Source organism: Cyrtonyx montezumae, unplaced genomic scaffold (assembly GCF_038088225.1).
Source record: "Cyrtonyx montezumae isolate F1298 unplaced genomic scaffold, pur_monq_1.0 scaffold_11, whole genome shotgun sequence".
In the NCBI taxonomy this organism is placed as follows: Eukaryota; Metazoa; Chordata; class Aves; order Galliformes; family Odontophoridae; genus Cyrtonyx; species Cyrtonyx montezumae.
In genome coordinates, this window is record NW_027071837.1 from 14,687,846 (window position 1) to 14,708,775 (window position 20,930).

Sequence of the window (20,930 nt, forward strand, 5' to 3'; positions counted from 1 at the left end):
GTTTAGACAATGTTGTATTGTATTTTCACGAGAAGATAAAGTTTTGACCTTTCCAAAGCAGTATAGGACGTTTATAACGTACATAGGTATAGCTAGCATTGATATCTGTTCTGCAGTGATGTCCATTCTGCTTTGCCATAATGTGCAGTCCCAGAGCAGCATTCACTTGGGCATGAGGTACCTCCAGAACCATGTAAAAATCACAGAACTTTCTTTTACTACAGCACGAGCAATGAGTGTTTCGTTGTATTTTGAACGCTTTCTCATTCCCGTTTGGTCTCAGTGCGGTGTTACAGCAGTAGCTCAGGGCTCAGCAAGAAGCTGGAGCTCTCCCTGAGCCTAATGCAGCCCACACCCCTACCCCTGTCTCCTTTGGCATCCTCAGCCCCACCTAACCTCGGTGGCAGTGGCGCCTGCAGCATTAACATAACAAGCCAGGTGTCAGTGAAATGGCAGTGTTTAGGAAGCTGTCCTCAAGCTACACGTTTCCTTCTTAGGCAGAGAAGTGATTAGTCTGAGTCGTCTCTAATAAAGGTTGTCAGAAAACCTCTTGCCTTGTGCCAGACTGCTGAATCTTGGGGCTCCTGCTCACCTGGAAGCAGTAGTGAATATTGCGACACACGAGGCTGAGAATTCTCTGCAGAAGGACCAGTGCTGGGTGTCTTCTGGAGCTGCTTATTTCTGTGGCTGGATGGGAGATGAGCTCTGTGTATACGTGATGTTTTCTCAGATGTTCTTCTATCTGCAGACTTTCTTAATTTTAAAGCCCTGTACTCTGTGACAGCTGAACGCTGCCATTTTCTTCAGCAATATGTCATTTAGCATCGTGTTCTCAAAGCCGTCGCTGCTGACTTGCTGTCTTGTGCAGATCTGCAGTGGTTTGCTTCATTAATGTCACAGCCACTTTTCTCTGCTTCCCCAAGCATCTCCAGCACGTAAGCCAGAGCGGCTGATACCTGTGTAGTGGGAAATGTCTCTCGCCCTTTGCTGCCGAGCTGCACATAAGACAAAGCAGAACAAGCAGCCAGCAACCAATGCTGCTGGAGGAGGCTCCTTGCAGTGCTGAGTGGTGTCAGGTATTTAGAACGTTACAAAGCAGGGATTGAAATGTGGGATGAGAGTTAACAGCCCTCCTCAAGTGAAAGGAAGGGTTTTTTTGGGGGATCACTGGTAGCTGTGAAAGGCAGGTGCCCATCTCCTAACCTCAGTTAGAAGGCACTTGATACAGGAGAACACAAAAAAAGGCTGTTCACTGAACTGAATATAATGCAATTCAGCCATAGGTTAAAGAAAGGTCATTTTCTTGCCTTGTTGGCTGGAAAGAGACAGCAGAGCCCTAACATATAATTGTGTTCTGTGACAGTAAAAGGAGCCTCTTGGTGCTTCGGGAAAGGAAAGTGACATTTTACTTGCTCATGAAGGAAGAGAGCTTCAGTTAAACAGCTATTACAGTCCTCCTACTTTTTCCCAATGTAAATAGAATTAACATGAGCTGAATTGTTATCCATACAACATCCCCGAGGAAAAATGACTCACCGTGACAGCAGCAGGTCCTAATAGTGAGGCAAGGATAATTATTCTGTTTGTTTGTTTTTGTTGTTTTTTTTTTTTAAGGCAGTTTGTGCAGAGATATATACTTGTGTGTGTGTGTGTGTATACACAGATATGTGTAAAGGCGACAGATAAAAGCCACGTATTTCAGTTTCACCCTTCTCTTTCCTCTTCCTGTGGTTTTACAGCTGAGGAAAGCAAGCTGAGCAAAGTGGAGTTATTGCTGAAGTGCTGAGGAGAATGTGTTTTTGAAGTGCTGTGATCACAGGAGATGCTGATGTCATTAGGAACACGACATACGGTTTTGAGAACTTATTCCGGCCAGCACACGTTCGCTGCCCCTAGCTGATAGAGCCGTGGTGAGGCTGTTGTCATCCTTGTCCCTCTTGGAGGTCACTGGCGTCACAGAACCTTCGGATGGTTCCTGGAGGCTCCCTTTCCACTTGCACTGAGGCTAGAAAGTGGATCTGCTTGGCTTCTTACACACTCCTGTGTAGATTCTTGTTTAGAAGGAAGAAACAGTTGGAGCAAATGCCATCTGCTTTTGACCTACCATAATTTATTGTGGAACACAAAAAAATTGTCACCCTCAGTCCGTCCCTCTTGTAGTATTTTTGGTAGTTGTGCCTAAATTCAGAGGAAGGGCGGTATCTGTATCAGTAGCACCTACGCTGAAAAAGATGTGTGAAGACGAATTGATGAGTTACTCCTCACTGAAATGATTTTTGTCCTGTCTAGAAGTGTCAAGAGGTGACAAAGTGCTTTATGTAGCGATGGTTTAGTAAATATACAATAGCCACCTGTTTTGAAGAAGCGTTTCTGAATGGAAGTGACTAGTTGTTAGTGAGACTGAGGATTTTCATAAAAATCGTGTGTGCTTAGTTCATAGATACTTGAACAAATCCATATGCAGCAGTGAATTTCAGTCTGAATTTGTTTGTTTGTTTACCTGGCGTGTTTTCCCTAGTGTGGAATTACATATGAGCATGGAAATAAATGGCCAAGGCATTCATAAAGTCATAAGGAACATGGCTGCATCCCCACAACTGACTTCTCACTTCCATCATGGAGGTAAAGATGAACACAAAAAGAAAATAATTAGTTTAGCTAAACTGGCTCTACCAACAGGAAAGAAAATTGTTCTTTTAAGATTATTTTAGGATTTCAGAAACTGCTTTTACAAACAGGCAAGAGGATTTCAATTGCAACTTGGCAGTCGGTTGTTTAAAGACAAAATCATTTTCTACCTGTTAATGAATTTCTCCTCAAGAGATACTACATTTTATGGGGAAAAAAAATGCTCACGAAAATGTTGCTACGGTGGTACTTGTAACGAGAAAGCAAAAAAATGTTCATGACACTGAACAGCAGAATATTTAAAAATGTGAATAATGATCAAACAACAGAGGAAATTATTTCCTGAAGTCTTAAGTACAAGAATGCCATGCATAAAGGGATTTAGCTCCACAGGAACACTGGAGGCGTAACTGTACAGTTTTAGTTACGTTTCCTTGTGTAGGTGAACCTTTAGAAATAAAGCTTAGGAGTGTTCCTGCTCTCCAGTGCCAGCACTGCCCTTTGTGAAGAAAGCAGTATAATCAATCTGCAAAAAGTGTGCGGTCGTGGATGGAGAACTTATCTGAAATTCATCTCTGCCAAGAAGGCTCCCACAGCTACGACTGGTAAAAATGGATAGGTGCATAATGTACTTCCAGTTTGCACTACAGAAGACTTCTGGCACTTGCAGGAGAAATTTCTAGCAAACATCCATTACAAAAGATTCTCTATTGAAATGAGAACAAAGGTTCCACTAGAAAGATCTCCAAGGATTTAAATGTAGCTTTTCATAGGTGACATGCTGATACAAGGCAGTTCTCGGGGGGTTACATCAAGGCATAAATCAGCAGTAATTTCAATCCCACAAGATCATAGCATTATCATGAAGAGAAGGAAAATCAATCTGACACCAGCTCAAATAATAGCACTTCTGGGAGCCACACTATACAGTACAAGTCCATCGGGAGGGTCTGCTTGTCAGAACAATGGCACTTGAAGACACCGAATACTTTGGCAGACATCAAAGCAAGAAGAAAAGGAACAGTAAGATGAGTTCTCAGGCGTGATGGTGTCAGGCGTGTGAATAGCAACCTGAGTGATACTTCAAATGGAGGCGATGCAGATGTTGGTCGCGTGGTCAAGGCAGTACCCAGGTCTTCTTGTGAAAAAAAAAAGATACATCAAATGCCTGAAAAGCTTTTTAAGTTTTAACTTAGGTGATGTCAAAACTGCATAATAATTGATGACATTTCTTTCTAGAATTAGAAGAACAAAAGTTAAAGAGAACCAAGTGTGGAGAGTAAAAACTTTGTTTTCTATGTGTAGTCAGTAGAGCTAGCTTCACAAGTAGAAGTTCCTGTCACGCAGCTGCTGTGCGAATTAATTTGGATATTTGTAAGCTCACAAGATATTAAAGTGTGTGTTATATGCCAGGCCTAAGTGCTTGGACTGGAAACTAACCTGACACTGAAATCTATGCTGCTTCAGAAATACTTGAAGCCGTAATATAGCAAAAATAATAAGCAGTAGTTCTTTTTTGCATAACTTTAATCAAAATATGAACAAGCCACAACAAAGCTGAGCAGTAGACAAGATGAGAGATTGTGATAATATTTAAGCTACCGTGTCTCGTTGGCGGTATTCAGTTGGGAGGCTTTAGCGTTCTGTTTCAGAGATGTTTGTTTGGTAGGGCTTTTTGGTTTTGCAAGTGGAAAAGGAAATCACTGAGGCTCCCTGAGATGTTCTATTGTGTCTTGTGGGGTCTTTCATAGAGAGAAGAATGAAAGCACAAGTACAGTGCCAGAAAGAAATAACCTCCCTCTTTGTGCCTTCGTTCACTGTGATGTCAACGGATCAAAGCTTTTGTTTTATCAAAACAAAAGTATTGATGGTACTTAAACTTATTCGTGTGCTTTGATATGTCCATGAGTGCTCTGGTGGAAAAACTCTTTTTTTTTTTAAATGAATAATTCTTTTCTTATTCTAATTAAAACCAGGAAATAGGGAAATTGAGACAAAATTCTCAACTGGATGTTTCAAATGCCATTGCCAGTACATCCTAGTATCAAACAATCTGATACTTTAATTGTTCTCTTAGATGTTCCATGGTGTTGATGTGTTGTAAATTGTTCTCATGTGCTAACCCTATTATATTAAAAAATTTAAATTGCTATCTCAAGAAATTAATAATATCCGAATTGAATTTTACTTTCATTTTTTGTAATCTCTTAGCTAGTAAATTGGGTTTTAAAAATTATGTTGTTGCTAATTAGGGATTACTGGGTCGTCTTAATTAGGCACACAGTTGGAGAAGGGACATGGCAGTAATTATCTCAATTTGATGACCGTACAATCTGCATTATCAACAAATAGAGAAAACACAATTCAGTTTTCTAATACAATATTTCCTCTGTGTCAGTGTATTTTAAAAGACACTGTATTACAGAGGAAGATACTTGCTTACTAGGTGAAGATCCCTTTCTTGCTACAGGCATATACATAATTACGTGTACACCTCACTTTGTCATACTCTATCCTAAAATAAATGGCGGCACTTATGTATTAAATTTGTAGGTTTCTCCAAAAGTAATGCCTTTTATTATTTATTTTCATGGAAACTACAACATGTAGAAAGGGCACAATAACACCATATTTGATAGAACAAATTCTCAGCGATGAAACACCATTTTTCAGCATAGTCACCACCATTAGAGTGCATTTTTGCTAGCAGTGAACAAAAGCCTGCATGCTGTTCTTCAAAAATGAAGGTGAAACCAGTGAAGGTGTCCCACTGTCCCTGTTGCCACTGCTGAAATGCACCACTCACTGCCTCACTGTGCTCACATCCGCTGTTTGATCTCCACAAATGTTCAGTTAAGTACTGGTAAGTGTCAGTGGGTGTCATTTTTTCTGTAAAGAGAAATTCAATTCCACCCCTTTGCTTCATGCACATTTCTGTGTCAGTCTCTATTCTGTCAGACTGCCCCTCTGCTGCCGCCTGTCACATGGCAGCACAACGTGAAGGAATATTGGTGTAAAGTTTCAACCTGTACTGCCATACTACTGACATCCACCTTTGACATCATGGGCCAGTGTAATAAAATAGGAGGCACTGCTTTCAGAGCAGCCTGCATATATCTATATCTATTTATATATATATATATAATGTATTTATATATATATATATATATATTATGTATTTATATATATATATTATCTTTAAACATCTTCTGCTGAGAAGAGTTCCAAGGCTAAACAATATTTTCAAAAAGAAACTTAGGTATTAATAGGAGACTCCTAATTCTACTTTTTGAGATGCAAATTTTTGATTTTGTCTCCATTATTGACGTGGAGAGCAACCTGAACTTCCATTCAAATTTTAATGATACTTCCAGATACATTTAATACAAACAAGTGTCTAGGGTATGTTGAAAACATTCTGTGCAATGATAGGAAGCTTAGTAGTCCCAAGCACAGTTGAATGTGAAGGAGAATGACCCTTCAATTCCGTGCTAATTTTAAAGTGGCTGTTACTAAAAAAACACAACCTTGATTGTACATCCTCCCTGGAGTAATACATGACTTCTGAGGGATCTGTGTAGGAATACTGATGCCACCAGCTCAGCCTACACTCTTTTATAGGCCACGCTTCCCTATATCACCCCTGCTTTACAGTTAGGAATTCACCTCAGGTGACGTTCCTGTGTTCTGTACTAGATCAGTAGGGACGTCAAGCACTTGGTTAGTTTTACTTCAGCACAGACTTCATTCACTCCTGGGTGAAACTTGGAGATGCTGTGATACTTTGAAGTAGATTTCAAGATGTTTTCTTGATTTAAAATTAGAGTGTACATTAGTTGTCCTGCAATATAGTCTATAATTGTGTCACCTGGCAGAGATCTGTGCTCCAGAGAATATTCTGGGCCTATTCAGGATGTGTTTCCCTGAACCATGGATGTACATCATCCACCAGCATTAGAGACTGATCCTTTTCAAGCATCAGAGACTGGTATCCAAAAGAAAGCATTAGGGATTTGTGATTTTGCAGTCAGTAGCAATTCTCCAAGTAAAGTGCAGGGCACGTGTTGGCCAAGAATTGGCCAAGAATTGACTATTAAAATAGGGAAATTATCCCTCGTCTGTCTATCACAGTGTATGAATGTATGGAGAAATGTAATTCACCAACAAGTTAAAGCCATGCACCCTCTAGGGAGGTGTGAAACCCATGGTATGTTCCTGACAGCTGCATTTTGCATATACGTGTCTGATTTACTACGTAGTCCGCTCTAAAGCAGGAATTGTGCAATGAATCAATGTTTCAGAATCTTATACGTAGAGAAATACTGGCCATGACATATTCAGTGATTCACACGTTGTTGTGCCATCTTCCAACATCATCTGATGGGCTTCGATTTTATGATCCACTAAAAATGTTCACATACTATTATGTTACTTCTTGATTTGTTTGTCATATCCTGGTCAGTCTTTCTTCAGTCTTTTAGGAATAGCTTCCATTACTCTTTCTTTGTTATCGTATAACTTTTTTTCCTTCCAGAGGAAATTGTTATCTGCTTCCGTCCTGCAAAACTGAACAGACTTTCCATATAAATTCATATTGCTATCTGATTTTACGTACCATCTAGGAACTAGTTTGTTCCTAGTATCCAGCTGTCCAGCTGTTGTAGCTTTTAGCTTTCTCAGTGTGTTTAGCTGTTCTGTAAAATGTAGAGCTTAAAAGGATGAAAGGACTTCCTTTGGTCTTGATACTTAAACAAATATTTGAGGTGTATGATTTTGATGGTTGGCACGAGGTCAAAGGTTTTTTCCCTTTGTTTTTTGGGGTTTTTTTTTTCTCCTCAGTACTGCACTACTGAAAGATTTAGATCATGTTTGCTTTTGGTTTGCCATTTGTATTTTACAGTTTTGTGTTTCAGAATAGATTTGCAGAATAACGATACTATCACTTTAGCCTTCAGCTACCCAGAGTTCCGGCTTAGTCGTTCTTTTCAGAAATCAGATGTCTGAAGATATAAGCAAATACTAACTTTCAGATAAGGGTGTTTGTTGAAGGCAAAGAAACGTATGAGGGAATTGAGCAAATGTGCATTTGGTGGTCCTAATTGATAGAGTAACCCACTGAGACTGAACAAAGAAATTACTGAAGGCTGTCTTCTGAATTCATGTTGCAAACAATGAATATTACTTGCTTGTGTTGAAGTGCTGTAACTGCAATTACATTTAATTCTATGTAATTTGGATCTGAGGATGCAACATTTCCCAAAGAAGTACTTATTTTATTAGTTTATGAGTCCAATCTAAGTATTGGGCATAGTGCTCAGCTGAGGCCGACAAAGGTCCCCGTACTTCATGTCCTTACTCTTACATGCTTACAGAAGAGCTTCTTCAGCTGCATTATCCAAATCTTAACCTCTCTAAATAACTCTTACTGGTAGGCAGCTGGATATACCACTGGGGATCTGATAGGGTTGATGGTGGGTAGTCAGCATGGAAATCTTCTTGTGAAATGAGAACCTTGATAGGATTTTTTGCAAAGCAATATTAAATAAATTTGATCTCTGTGGCATTGCTGTACTGAGCACAGGCCTTCTATGCAGTAGAACTTAGAAACACATTTTGATAAGTTGTGCACACACCCTCATCACAGGCCTTCTCGTAGGCCATAGTTGCCCTGACATTGTTTTGTTTCTGCACAAATTGCATTCTCCTCTAACAGAATATGAAGGTGTGTATTTGAAATAAGAGAGTTTTGGTGCCAGTGGTGTGTGAAAATTGTTTCTAAACGTGTGCAGAGCATGTATTGTAAAAGCTGCACAAAGCATACATTAAAAACATCAATCTATATACATATCTGTGTTAGTTCCATGACTTAATTTGATGTTTTTCCCTCAAATAGAGCTCTGTGAGGCTTGAGGCATTTGCAGAATGATGTTTCATTGGGAATTTAAATAAGCTGTATGTTCTTTAGAAGTCCAATTGTAAGCTACGTGTGATATCTATTTTAAAGTTTGGTTGAATAGTATAAGCATTTCAGTGCCTACATGAAAATATTATTTATGTAATTTATAATTAGATGTAATGTATCAGTGTTATAAAGTTTATATTTTGTTAAAACTTTCAGTGACAGAACTGAAATGAAAAAATCAAAAAAGTGCTCCGTGAGAAGAAGAGCATTAAGACACTCATACAAAGGTCACTTAGAGGAACTGTAAGCTTTTATGAGACTTTATTATTTTGCTGACAAGGTCACCTGGATATTGATCAGCTGGGTGTTTTGTTTAGTTACTTGAAGGCCAGTTATTTGAAGAGAAACCTGTGTCAACATGCAGGCAGTGTTCTTTAAACTCCTGACTCACTCCAGCATTTTGGTTGTTTACTGCATTGTGTTTTTCCAGATGAAACATGATAGAAGGTCAAGTATTCAATTCCCAGTGTTAAAATTCAACTTATCATAGAGCACCATCATTTGCAAAATTTAATTGAGGTAATTTTTGCTGTGGAAAAGTGTGAAGAAGTGGTCTCAACTTTTATCGTGTGTGTTCCTGACTTGTAAAAGAACTTTGTGTTGGAAAAGTTTATGACGTCTTTCTTTTGCAGATCTTGCAAGTGATTTATCACCTGCTTTCCTATCAGGCTACGTAGTGTGGCCAACCCCTTGATGTGTTGCAGTCCGCCAGGGTTAGACCTGGCCCTGGGTTGGCACAGGCCTGTGCTCGTGGGCCAGGCCTCAGCACCCTACAGGTGGAGGCGTCAGGGGGTCCCTGAGGATGGGGAGTGTGGCTGGGGTACTGGTAGGTGGGCTGTGAGTTTAAATCATTCCTGAATCATTCAGAGCACTGGAACAAGCTGCATGGAGAGGCTGTGGAGTGTCCTCCTCTGGAGGTGTTCAAAACCCACCTGGGAGCTTTCATGTGCAACCTGCGGTTGGGAACTGCTTTGGGAGGGTTGGACCAGATGCTCTCTGGAGGTCCCTTGTGACCCCAACAATTCTGTGATTCTACCTGAAGAGCAAAAGGTGTGCACAGAAGGGTATGGGCTTTTCTTTCTGTTATTTTCATAAGTTCATAAGGTTGGAAAGGACCTACAAGATCATCTAGTCCAACCATCCTCCTATCACTATCCCTACCCAACTACTAAATCAAATCCCTCAGCACCTCATCTAAACGCTTCTTGAACAGCGCTAGGGATGGTGCCTCAACCACCTCCCTAGGCAGGCCATTCCAGTGCCTGACCACTCTTTCAGAAAAAAAAAGTTTTTAAAAAAAGTTTTTTTACACCAGTGTGCTTTAAAAGGAGCTAAGTATGTCGGGGAAGATGTTTTGCATTTTTGACGGAGGGATGCACTGTGTGCCTCTGAGGTTTCTCACACCTGCTGTCTTCACAGCAGCATGTTTTCTGTCATCTCCTGCGCCTTCTCAGCAGATACCCTTAATTTCTCTCCATTTTTCCTTGATTTCTATAACATCATTTCCATTTGCTCTATCAGATAGGATGTATGGGAGGCTTCTCCCCATCACTGACCATCTCTACAGAGCCATTGGGTAAATTTTAAGCAAGCCTCTATCTATACCCTTCTATCACAGATGAGATTATTAAAGCAACTCATAAAATGAGTATTTCTTTAGGAAATGTTGGTAAAAAGCAGTAAATTATTTGGGCAAATAGCCTTTGAAAAGCAGATAGCACTTAATAGTAACTTGTGTACAAAACCATCTTAACAACAACGTGACAGGTGATCATTCCTTGAGCACGGGGCTCTGTACCCCAACACGTGTCTCTGCCAGACAGGAAACTTGTTTGGCTCTGCTCTTCGTTCTCCTTTTCTCTCTTGAAGAGTTTTTATTAACTTCCATGCCTTCAAGCCCACTGTGTTGTGTAAGAGATTTGAGCTTCTTTTTTCCTTTTAATATGCTAGAGCTCTTCATTCAGGTGCTTTTCAATTTGTTTCTGAAGAGCTGTTCCAGCTCTGGTTAAACAGTTGGATAAAACTCTGTGAGATTTTGTCTTGAGCAGAGGCATGTCTTTAGCCTCTTTGTCCATGCAGCTTGGTGGGCCTGGGTTCTGCCCTCCTATCAGGGTTGCAAAAGCCTTATTCCTTCTTCACTTTGTGCACCATATTTGCCACTACTACTCGGGATACTGAGTACTTCAAAAGTACTGGGAGTCTGCAGGAGATGTGCTTTTGCTGTGTTCAAACACAGTGGTAGCATTGGTGTTTCTCAAGCCTTCAAGACAATTTCACAAGCTAAATTCAACTGTGTAGTCCTGTAACAAGAAGTGCTTTCTGTAATGTTTGTGTTTGTTTTTTGCGTCTTTTCACTGTTTCTGTGGTCGCTGAGAACATGTGGGCTTACAAGTCCATGTTGCAGATGGGAAATTGGGCTGAAAACAGACCAGGCATGAACTTACTTCTCTCTGCTGCTGACCTTAAAATCAGTATGAAGCTGTGAGAAATGACTTTTTCATTAAGTAAAATCTTGTTTAATGTGTTTGGTTTTGGTCATCTAGTATTGATATTTGCAGCCTTCTTTTTGTTACATCCGTTTTGTAAGATAATAGCCACCTGTTAGTCTAAATGAAGCTGCAAACTTAAATATTAAAATGCATGATGGGAACAGCTTCAGGAAAGCAGGATTGTACAGTTTCGCCAGTTGCACATGCACCTGCAGCCCACTTGATTTTAATGCTGCTGGATTTAAACACTGTTTTGATGACATCCCGAACTGCAAGTTGGGGTTCAGAAGGTTTTGTTGAGGATCAGCATGGCCCCCATGTCAGTAAGAGTTTAGACAGGTGATGCAAAGGATCAGAGGGGTTGTGCTGCAGGGTGGAAGCTTCCTCTTGAGATGCCCACACAATCTGGAAGTGTCCTTTTCCTGAACCACTGTATGCTCTTTTAGAGTAACACAGGGGCATTTTCTTGTTTTCTGACTGTTTTCTCGAGTGAGAAATGTTATTCTTCATCATATCATTCTCTGTTATTCTTCATTAGATGTTATTTTATTTGCAGGAAAATACTTCAAAACAATGAACTTTTTGGTTTCTGACTAATTTTAAAATCACTAAGATTTTATTTTCACTTAGAATAAATGTACATGAATATTTCATTAGAGAAAGAGTAACAGTTTCAACGTCTTTAACACAAAATAGGCAATATATTCTGTGCGTAAGGTATGTTTATTGCTTGATGTAGTGGGCTAGAACTTAAAGTTTCTGTTATTTTAATAACATTTACAGCAACAAACAGCAAAATAAGACAGACTCAAATTTTTTTCCTGAATCATAGAGATTCTTATGCAATTTCATTGATCTATATTGACTGAAAATAAAATTGGTCTTTCTTTAGTATGATAACTGAATGGGATTATTGTTTGTGCTTGCTTTTTCTCCAGGACTATTTCCTTAAGGAATTCCAGTTGCTTGTTTTCATGATTTTGAGCCTATTCAGTCAGAGATATGGAGCAGATGGACTGCAAACCCTACCAGCCGCTGTCAAAAGTTAAACATGAAGTGGATCTAACTTACACAAGTTCTTCAGATGAAAGTGAAGATGGGAGAAAGCAAAGGCAATCTTACGACTCAAGAGAAACTCTGAATGAATATAGCCAAGAGCTAAGACTTAATTATAACAGTCAAAGCAGGAAAAGAAAAAACATTGACCAATCCACACAAGGTAAATTTTTAATTTTATCTACTAATTACAAAAATTACTTTGGTTACTATGAAATAATATCATGAAGTTAGCAGGCAAGCAGACATTTTGTTTATAAAGGCATGAAGCAGTAACCTGTTTTTTTAACGATTTTTTTTTTACTGTGTCATTATATCAGAAATAACAGGAATTTTGTCTTAGAAGTATTATTCTAGCAGTATGGACTTAGTGGCATTCTGGAGACCATCATCTGATGGACAGATTTTCTTTAGCACTCACTCCTCAGTAACACTGACTGGCTAATGATTTATTACATGTGCACGCGTTCTGTGGATTCTGGTACAAAATCAGCTTGATTTTGTGAGTTGTCTCTGCATATGTCTTCAAGAAAATAGTTAAATTGATCCATTATCACGTGCCCACTATTTCTCAGCTAAAAACTTATGTACTCTCTTTAAAGAAAAATAAAACAACCTTCCACCCCTCACTCAGCAAAAGCTCTCCCTAGTTTTCTAGGTATTAAAATAATTTTCATTTTTTTGACAAGAAAATCACAAACATGCTTTTGAAGATGGAAAAATTGTCTCCTCTGTGATGTGTAAATTAATGCAAAAATTAGAATAGCTGAGCTACATAGTTCATATAGTCTTCTAACTTTCCCTACAGAGAAGTTTCTTTTATAGTGCTGGTATTGTCTGAAAGTACCTGTAATTCATGGGAGAATAATTAGCTAGCTGCCAGAGATAACCTCTATGCATGTGAATGTGTTCTCTCCTGTACTGGGGAAGACAAAAGCATGAATATAAATCTTCACAAAGTTTTCTGTAGAAAACTTCACCAACCTGTTCAATTCATTTTGCACTCCTGTTGGGAAAGCTTGGTTAATGAAGATATGTCTGTATTGCTGTGGCTGGAGATGATGTAAACGTACCTGTAGACCTCTTTAAAGAAGCTACCTCATTCATGATGACTGGAGCACTGGAAGCATAACCTCTGCATTGACCAGGCCTCTGAAGAGCTGCTTGTCTGCAGTTGACTGCTGTTGGGGCCTGTGTTAGCTGTAGTGTTGGCGGCCTAGACAAATGCATGAAGTTTGTAATCACTCAGCTGTAGGCTTAGGGAACCAGTCTGTGTCGTGCTAAATTTATTCTTCCAGAACAGTACTTCTCTAAGCAGTCATGCTAATAATTTTGGAGAAAGTCAAATTAGTGTGTGTTTCTGCAACAAGCTGTCAGGCGTGAACTTACCTCGCTTATTCAGGACTGGTGTGTTAGGAATCAAACTGATGCTTCAGCATGCCAACAGGTATTTTATACTCATGTTGTAAAATGATTTTATTGGAAATACATGCTAGAAGGTTTTTCAAGGCAAATTATTTTTAGGGATATTATATGAATTTGCAGACTTCTATTTTAAAGCCTTTGTGCTTTTCTTCTTAGAAGCAATGCATCAAACTGCAGTAAGATTCGGTGTTCACGGTTGCAGAAAAGCTCTTGAGCCCACTGGTAGTTTGCCAGCGTGTAGGGAAACAGCTGAATGCTTGCTTACCTTGAGGCACCTCAACTGATTGAGTTCAAAATTCATACAAGAGTAAAAAAAAGTTACAAACCTGAGTGTAAACAATTAGACTTCATCCAGAGTTTGATTTGGTTGCAGTATTATTGTACGGTTTTCAAAAGGGCAGCTAGGCTTCATGGTGTGGGTGCTCTGAGTTTTAGAGTTCCTGGTGAGCATTGGTATTTGCTCAGTCAGTACTTAGGAAAACAGCAGGTTCCATTTTGGACTGTGAATTTGGCATGAATCCATTAGACTGTGCATGGAAGGCTTCCTTTTCTAAAGTTCCTTCTCAGAATAACAAAGTTGTTCTCATGTTTGGCACAGCTTTGGAATTTAAAAATGGGAACCAAACAGCCCCTTTCCAAAAGGGATTGTTCTGCAAGGAGAATGCTGTACTGTGCAATTTCTTAAGATTGTTTCTGACTGAAGAATTGCTTAAAACTGAAACAAACTCCAAATTTTAAAGCTAAAGTGATATCCATAGTTGCATAAGTTCATAAGGTTGGAAAGAACCTTCTAGATCATCTAGTCCAACCATCCTCCTATCACTATCCCTACCCAACTACTAAATCAAATCCCTTAGCACCTCATCTAAACGCTTCTTGAACAGCGCTAGGGATGGTGCATACCTAGGTGCTCTTCTGTAGCCACTATCTACAACTGAAATAGTACCCAGTAGGTGATGAACTAATGGGTTGCAAAATGAGGGTGAAATCCGTGAACTTCGTGCATGGAAGGTGTGAGAATAGTTGAGAAAACAGGCACATAGTAACAGTCATGGATAAAGTGATAATGATGAAGGGTGAGACAGCAGTCAGATGTGAATTCTAATGATGGAATGTGAGAAGAGCATTGTTTCAGAATAATACTACAGAGGAGCTTATAACAAGAACAAAAGTAGACGTATATATTCGTATTGATCTTGATTTGTGAAAAGAATCATTCAGATGTGTATGGAAACTGGAATTTCTGTCTCCATTACTGTACATGAGAACATGACATACGTGATCCGTATCTAAGAATCTCGATATATCTTTGCAATTTCTTGAAGTGCTATTTTTGTTTTTTCTGTGTGGGCAGTTTGACTATTTCATTATTACTTTACATATTCTGGATTTATTTCTGTGGAAAGCTCTGAAATCTGAGGTTATATAAATTGTGTGGATATCTGTGCTTATGTAGGTAATCTGTATAAACCATAACTTTACATTGCTCAAAATATTTTCAGAGGTCTCAATTATATTCTACAGTACTGAATAGCACTGTTAATATTTTTTCAAACATCTTCTTTATATCAAAAATTTGTTGGAAAACTCATGTGATATGGGAAAAAAATATATATTTTTTTTTGTTTTGCACATTGAAAACAATACCCAAGCACAAAATACTTTTCTGTTATTCTTGTATTCCTTGCATTTCCTGAAATTTTATGTCAAACCTTATTCTTCAAAGAGGATCAGTTTCTTGGTCAATTTTCACAAGTTTAAATCTACAGTATATATGGAATTGACCCATTGAGGGACTGTCGCTTAACTAACGATTTCTAGGTGGTCTTCCTGAGATCTAATACTGATGTCCCTCTTGAAGAGTGTGGTGCAAGATCAGTGGCAATTCTGCAGTTTTTTCAAAACCTTCTAGTTATCTGACAATTCAGATTTAACAAATGATGCCATGGAATGTTGCAGACTCAGCTGTGGTTTGTTCACCTAACAACTCACTGCAGACTTTTCAGGAGTGAATTTTCTATGCTAGTTGTATAATGAGTGCATCTTAAAAAGCATTTTATTTAATTACTAAAATGTTCAAAATCCTGTTTATCTGAAGATATGTAAATCTACAATAATTCATCCTGGCAAGAAGACGTTATGAATTCCTGGCAGACCCAATATCATATAGCTTGTGGATACTGGCAAACATTGTAAATTAATTCTTGGAAGAATTGGTAAACACAGTGTTTTGTAGTCAAAAGAGCTGGGGTAGAATTGGCAGAAGCCATCAGAAATGTTTTCTTGCTTAGGAAGATGGACCTGTCTGTGAGGAAATAAGTTCTCACAAATGCACCATGCACATTTTCACTTCTAGCTTATTTGTGACACGTTTACATCATTTAAGCTCTGTTTTCTTCCACAGCTTTCTTTGTTTCCACCGAAGTAGACATGAAGGAAGTTGCTCTCCACAAATATTGGCCCTACAAAAAAAGCTTTATTGCTTTCAGGCTAATTATAGATGTGTAGAAAACACTAGTTGAGAGGAATGAATCCCTGATAGGATAAGCATCTGGGATTGAGTCATTGGCATGATAGAGTGTATTGATGATTAAGAAAATGAGCATATGGAGGTAAATTTCTGGTTAAGCAAACGTGTATTTTCTGGCAAGACAGATATATAGAACTGCATTATAGGCAAGGAAAACTGGAGTTATTCCTAAAAAGAGGATCCAACAGCAAAACTTTTCTGGTAAATGTGTGGAAAAACTCCTCATTACTAGTATTCTGGACAACGAGATTTTAGAGTGTTCCACAAAAAAGCTGTCATTTTCTGCTTTTAGCCCTACAGGTAGGACCAGAGTTAAAGTCTGGTAAATGTTTCAGAGAGATATATAAAATTGTCTTATGGAGTGAGAGGTAAATCGATTCAGCTACTGTTCAGTATCTTCCTTCAACCAATTCCACTGTTTTTAGCTCGCTGCCATTTTCATCAGATTCCTATTCCTACATTCATTCCTCCCTAACATTGCAGCTGTGGTATGGATATGTGGGCACCCGACATGTTCTGGCCCTCAATAGCACTTACATTCCCTGAAAAAGAAGAAATGTGTGTGTAATGCAGGAACCAGGGGGCTGTTTTGTTGCACTTTACATTGCAGCAAATATAAGCTTGTCAGGAAGATTTAAACATGTGCAACTCTTAACTAAGTATGACCAGTCAATAACACTTTTATTTATCATTAGAAACATAAATATAAGATATGCTGACAAGGACTGGTAGGAAGTTGTGCTGTCAAGAAGGTGTCTAGGTGTTTTTTTGTTATCTGCAAAACATCAAAAGCTTTTTACTTAAAATAGCTGTACTATTCTCTGATTCAAGAATTATGCAAATCCATTTGGGCCAGCAGATCTATTTTATATTTGTAGTAGAGCCATGGAGAGTCAAATTTGGGCTGCAAATACCATGTGTTCTTTGTTTTGATTACTTCATTTTTTATTAATATATGAGGATAAAGAAGCCAAGTTTTATTGGCTTTTTTTCCATTCTACTTTATGTTAGAATAATACTCAAGCATAGTATAAGTTCATGATCGTGGGAGGTCTCCTAGTGGAGATGGATGCCAACAGAATGGCTGTGAAGTTCATCATTTCTAAAAGTGATTTAGGACTGATGATTATTTGACAGTCGTATTTACAGCTTGTGTAATTTGGCATAACGTTGCTGAAAACAGGAGTGCTGCGTCTCATCCATGTGAATTTAGGACTCCTGTGCTTTGAAACTTCCATGAAGAGCAGTTTATGAAGGGAGAATGTTTTACCAGGGGGGACGTCTCTGAACTCTGACTACTGTTAAGAAGATGGCAGTCAAGTATTGTCAGTGCTAAGCTGGTGTTCGACGCGGTGTGGCAGAGCAGTTCAGTATAGCTCTTGCCAGCATTATTTTGGGGATAAATACAATCAAAACGGAGTGTTATAGAAGTGATTAACATGCAGACAAGTCACAGGAAAATGCTGTTGTTTTGGGTTTTTTTTGTGAAGTTTGTATGTGGAGGGGAGATGGTTAGTTCTTAAAAAGGAAAGAAAATTGTACGAGGAAAAGTGTCCCTTTGAAGAACCATTGCTATGCATGCTTTTACAAGTGAGGTAGAGTATTGAACTCTGGTTGTATCGTTGTTTACTTATCCTGCTCCCCATGTTTTCTTTATGATAAAAGTTGTGGAGTTAATGCAGAGGGTTTGGGCTTGTTATGGTGTTTGAACCTTTAAGACTCGTAATTTGTGTACAGCTGCTTATTTAGTTATTGTGAGAGGTGATTGCAGCATTGTGGAACGAAGCACTACTGAGATTTGGAAGATAGGAAGAGATTGATTACAAAGAAAACCAATTATTTTGTGAGTACTTTCCTTGAAACTCAATAACCTAAGGAAGAAAATATAAAAGGTTTTCTTTGATAATGCATACTTTGGTAAAATATTATTGTTAAATAGTGCTTGTACGTTGATGCACTTTGTATTGTCAGATTCAGTTCTCACTTGTTTGTAAATGTCAAATATTTGACTTTTAGACTTTTAATATTGTCTACAACATTAGCTGACCAATTTTAGAAATTTTTTTGTGATCTTAATTTTAGTGTGTTTTGTACCTACACAATTTAGAGCAAAATTGTGCAACAAATCCCAGATATGATATCTGTGTGAAGAGGCACACACAGTCCATACCTCACATTGCCCTCACTCAGCTGTTGGCAGACTGTGGTTTAAAGGTCCTTCAGGTTTCTGGGCCATAAACTGATGAATAGAAGCAATAGCTAATAAGTTCCAGCTTGTGCTGCTGTGTTGCACCATCTGGTCTGAGTGTTTATGAGCTTCACATTGTTCAAAAAAGATTCAGTATGAGGCAGAATAAAAGAATCCACACTCCTAAAGCTTTAGCGTGTTGCCTCCTACTGCATTCTCTCACAGAAATAACACATTCCTGTTGTGCTGTGCTGCGTTTCTTTGGCTCGTTGTGGTCTAATGATGATGATGTTACTGTCTCCCAGAGAAAAATAGTGAGATGAGCTCTTCTCTGCAGCTTTCTGGAATGCAGACTCTCTTCTGCATAGGGAGTATCAGCCAGACTCCAAGGAAGGAAAAAGATAACACTTAGTTTCAGGCCTCCTTGGTACAGTCTTTCTTGATTTGCCAAGTAATTGGAAATTTCTCTCCTTGGAATAACTGCAGTGAGAAAACTGGATTTTGAGGCTTCATTTAAACCTCAGGGAGGGAATACTTTTCCTTCCCCTCGTCAAATCAAAGTACATGAGTAAACTGAATGTACAAAGAGGTTTTTCCCAGAAGACTGGAAGTGGGTGCTTTCTTACGGTATCACAAAACCTTGTAACCTCCTGTACCATTTCAGTAGTGCTGCTTCCAACATTACAGTGTTTACCATCCTCTTAGTGCCTTTATTGTAAAAAATAGCTTCATTCTCTTAAGTAATCTTTTTGATTTTAAAAGAGAATGTCTGACAGAGGGGAAAACAGAAGAAAAACCAACTACAGAGAAAGGAATAAATAAGAGAAGGATCACAGCACATTTGCAGTGCCCCGCTAACAAATCTAATCTAAGGAATAAAATAAAGCATTCTCCAAAGATTACACAAGCTTAACAGTCCATTTGTCAGCGTACAGATACAGAAGACAGTCCTAATTTCCATTCTCTTCAAATTACCAGTTTTCCATGGTGTAAAATGCCAGAAGTCATTGAAATAAAAATCAGGAGTGGAGAGTAACTACAAAAATACCAAGCAATCCGGATCTGTTGGGACCAGAGCAGAGGAGCTGAGGGGTTTTGAAATGCATTTTACAGTGCGTACTCTTGCTGTGTCTTTTATGTCACCCTTGAAACATCGAGTCTTCTTAATTTCTGGAATGAGAAATCTGATTTGCTTATATTTTCATTCATGGAGCAGGTGCTGAAGCCAAATAACATCTCTTCCTAAGGTTTCTCAATTATGTATCTGGCAGAAGATTTTGTACCTCCTGAAATAAGGAACTGTCATGAAGTAGCTCAGTGATTCCCTAATGTTTTTGGTTAGGCAGCAGGGTGGATATATCTTAACTCACTTAGAACTTGAATTAGTGGGTTTTTTTTTTAGAATCAGGCTCAAATGCTTCTGAACTTCATTCTAAAGGTATTTACGTGAAATGAATTGTGGATGTGATATAAAATCTAAAGTTCTCCTTTCACAGCTACACTTGTATTGGAAGCTGCTCAAAAATCAGTTTCCTGCTGACTGCCACTCATTAGGAATGCTCTGCAAGTGGATGAAGCATCTTTAGCTCAGATGGAAAAAACAGCTTGAAAGGAATAAGGTAATGTTCAACACCAGCAGATTGATTCTTTCTCCACTGTAAGCACCAGTTACACAATAAAACAGGGAGCGCTGACAATTCCAACTGTCACCCAGGAGCTTAGAAAAGTTGTTTACCAAAATATAAACTGTTGGTGTGAAAATCAGCAAGAGATTAGGAAGTCAGCAAATTCAGATTAAAATATTAACATAACAACTAATGAAAATGACTGTCAAAGAAATGTAAACATTTGTCAAGTTAAACTCTGCTTTATTCAGTGCTAATACGATAATACAAAATACTGGAATCTGTAACTGTTACATCACTGAGAAATAACGTGAAGGAGGGGACTGTCTTAAATACTGTACTCAGAAATGGACTGTTCTTGCAGTCCTAGTCTCTTGGGCGTTTATTTTGGTAAGTGGAAAACGTGATCCAGCGTTGCTGCTAACTTAGTCAAAGTCAGTTTTTTGGTTTCAGAAGAACTGTTTTGAAATGCTGAGAAAAAAACTTTGGAGCCAGGCTGGTTGCTGTGTTTTAAACTGAGAGCTGCAGAGGATACATGTGCTAAATAAAGAGAAGCTGAATCAGATAATGCTGGGTGTGGTCTCCGGAAATGGAGCAAATCTGTATTTGAGTCTCAAGTGCCAAAATCAGCCTTCTGGCATACCTGTGAGTGGAAAATACTCTGTACCTGCCTTCAGTGAGCACTTTCTTAACACAGAAGTGTATTGCAAACTCTGCAGGGCTTTTCTTGTGAAGCAGTTAAACGGGAGTGATGTTTCTCATAATTCAACCATTGTACTTCACTAGTAGGGCACTTTTCCTGGAAGTTTTAGAGTGCTTCATAAGAATAGAATTAAAACAACTGAAATAAAATAATAAGGAACAGTGAATCACCTTGGAAATCCCAGAGATGCTCAAGGTCATTACACTTTCCTCTAGATGTCATCCCTAAGAATCACAAAGCAGGCACGATACAGCCTCATGAACGTGCTGCTGCCTCTTGGATAGCCAGCCAGGAGCTGGCAGTGCCCTGCCAGAATCCTCATGC

The 20,930-nt window shown here is 38.8% G+C and overlaps 1 protein-coding gene across 1 annotated transcript in view; it reads left to right on the forward strand.

The window, feature by feature from the left end:
• Positions 1–20,930, forward strand: part of TENM1 (teneurin transmembrane protein 1) — a 302,504-nt gene that overhangs the window by 67,658 nt on the left and 213,916 nt on the right. The window contains exon 2 of the mRNA XM_065729661.1: positions 12,018–12,298. Coding sequence (XP_065585733.1) covers positions 12,082–12,298 — 217 coding nt within the window. The 5' untranslated portion in view covers positions 12,018–12,081. The remainder of the gene's footprint in view (positions 1–12,017; positions 12,299–20,930) is intronic.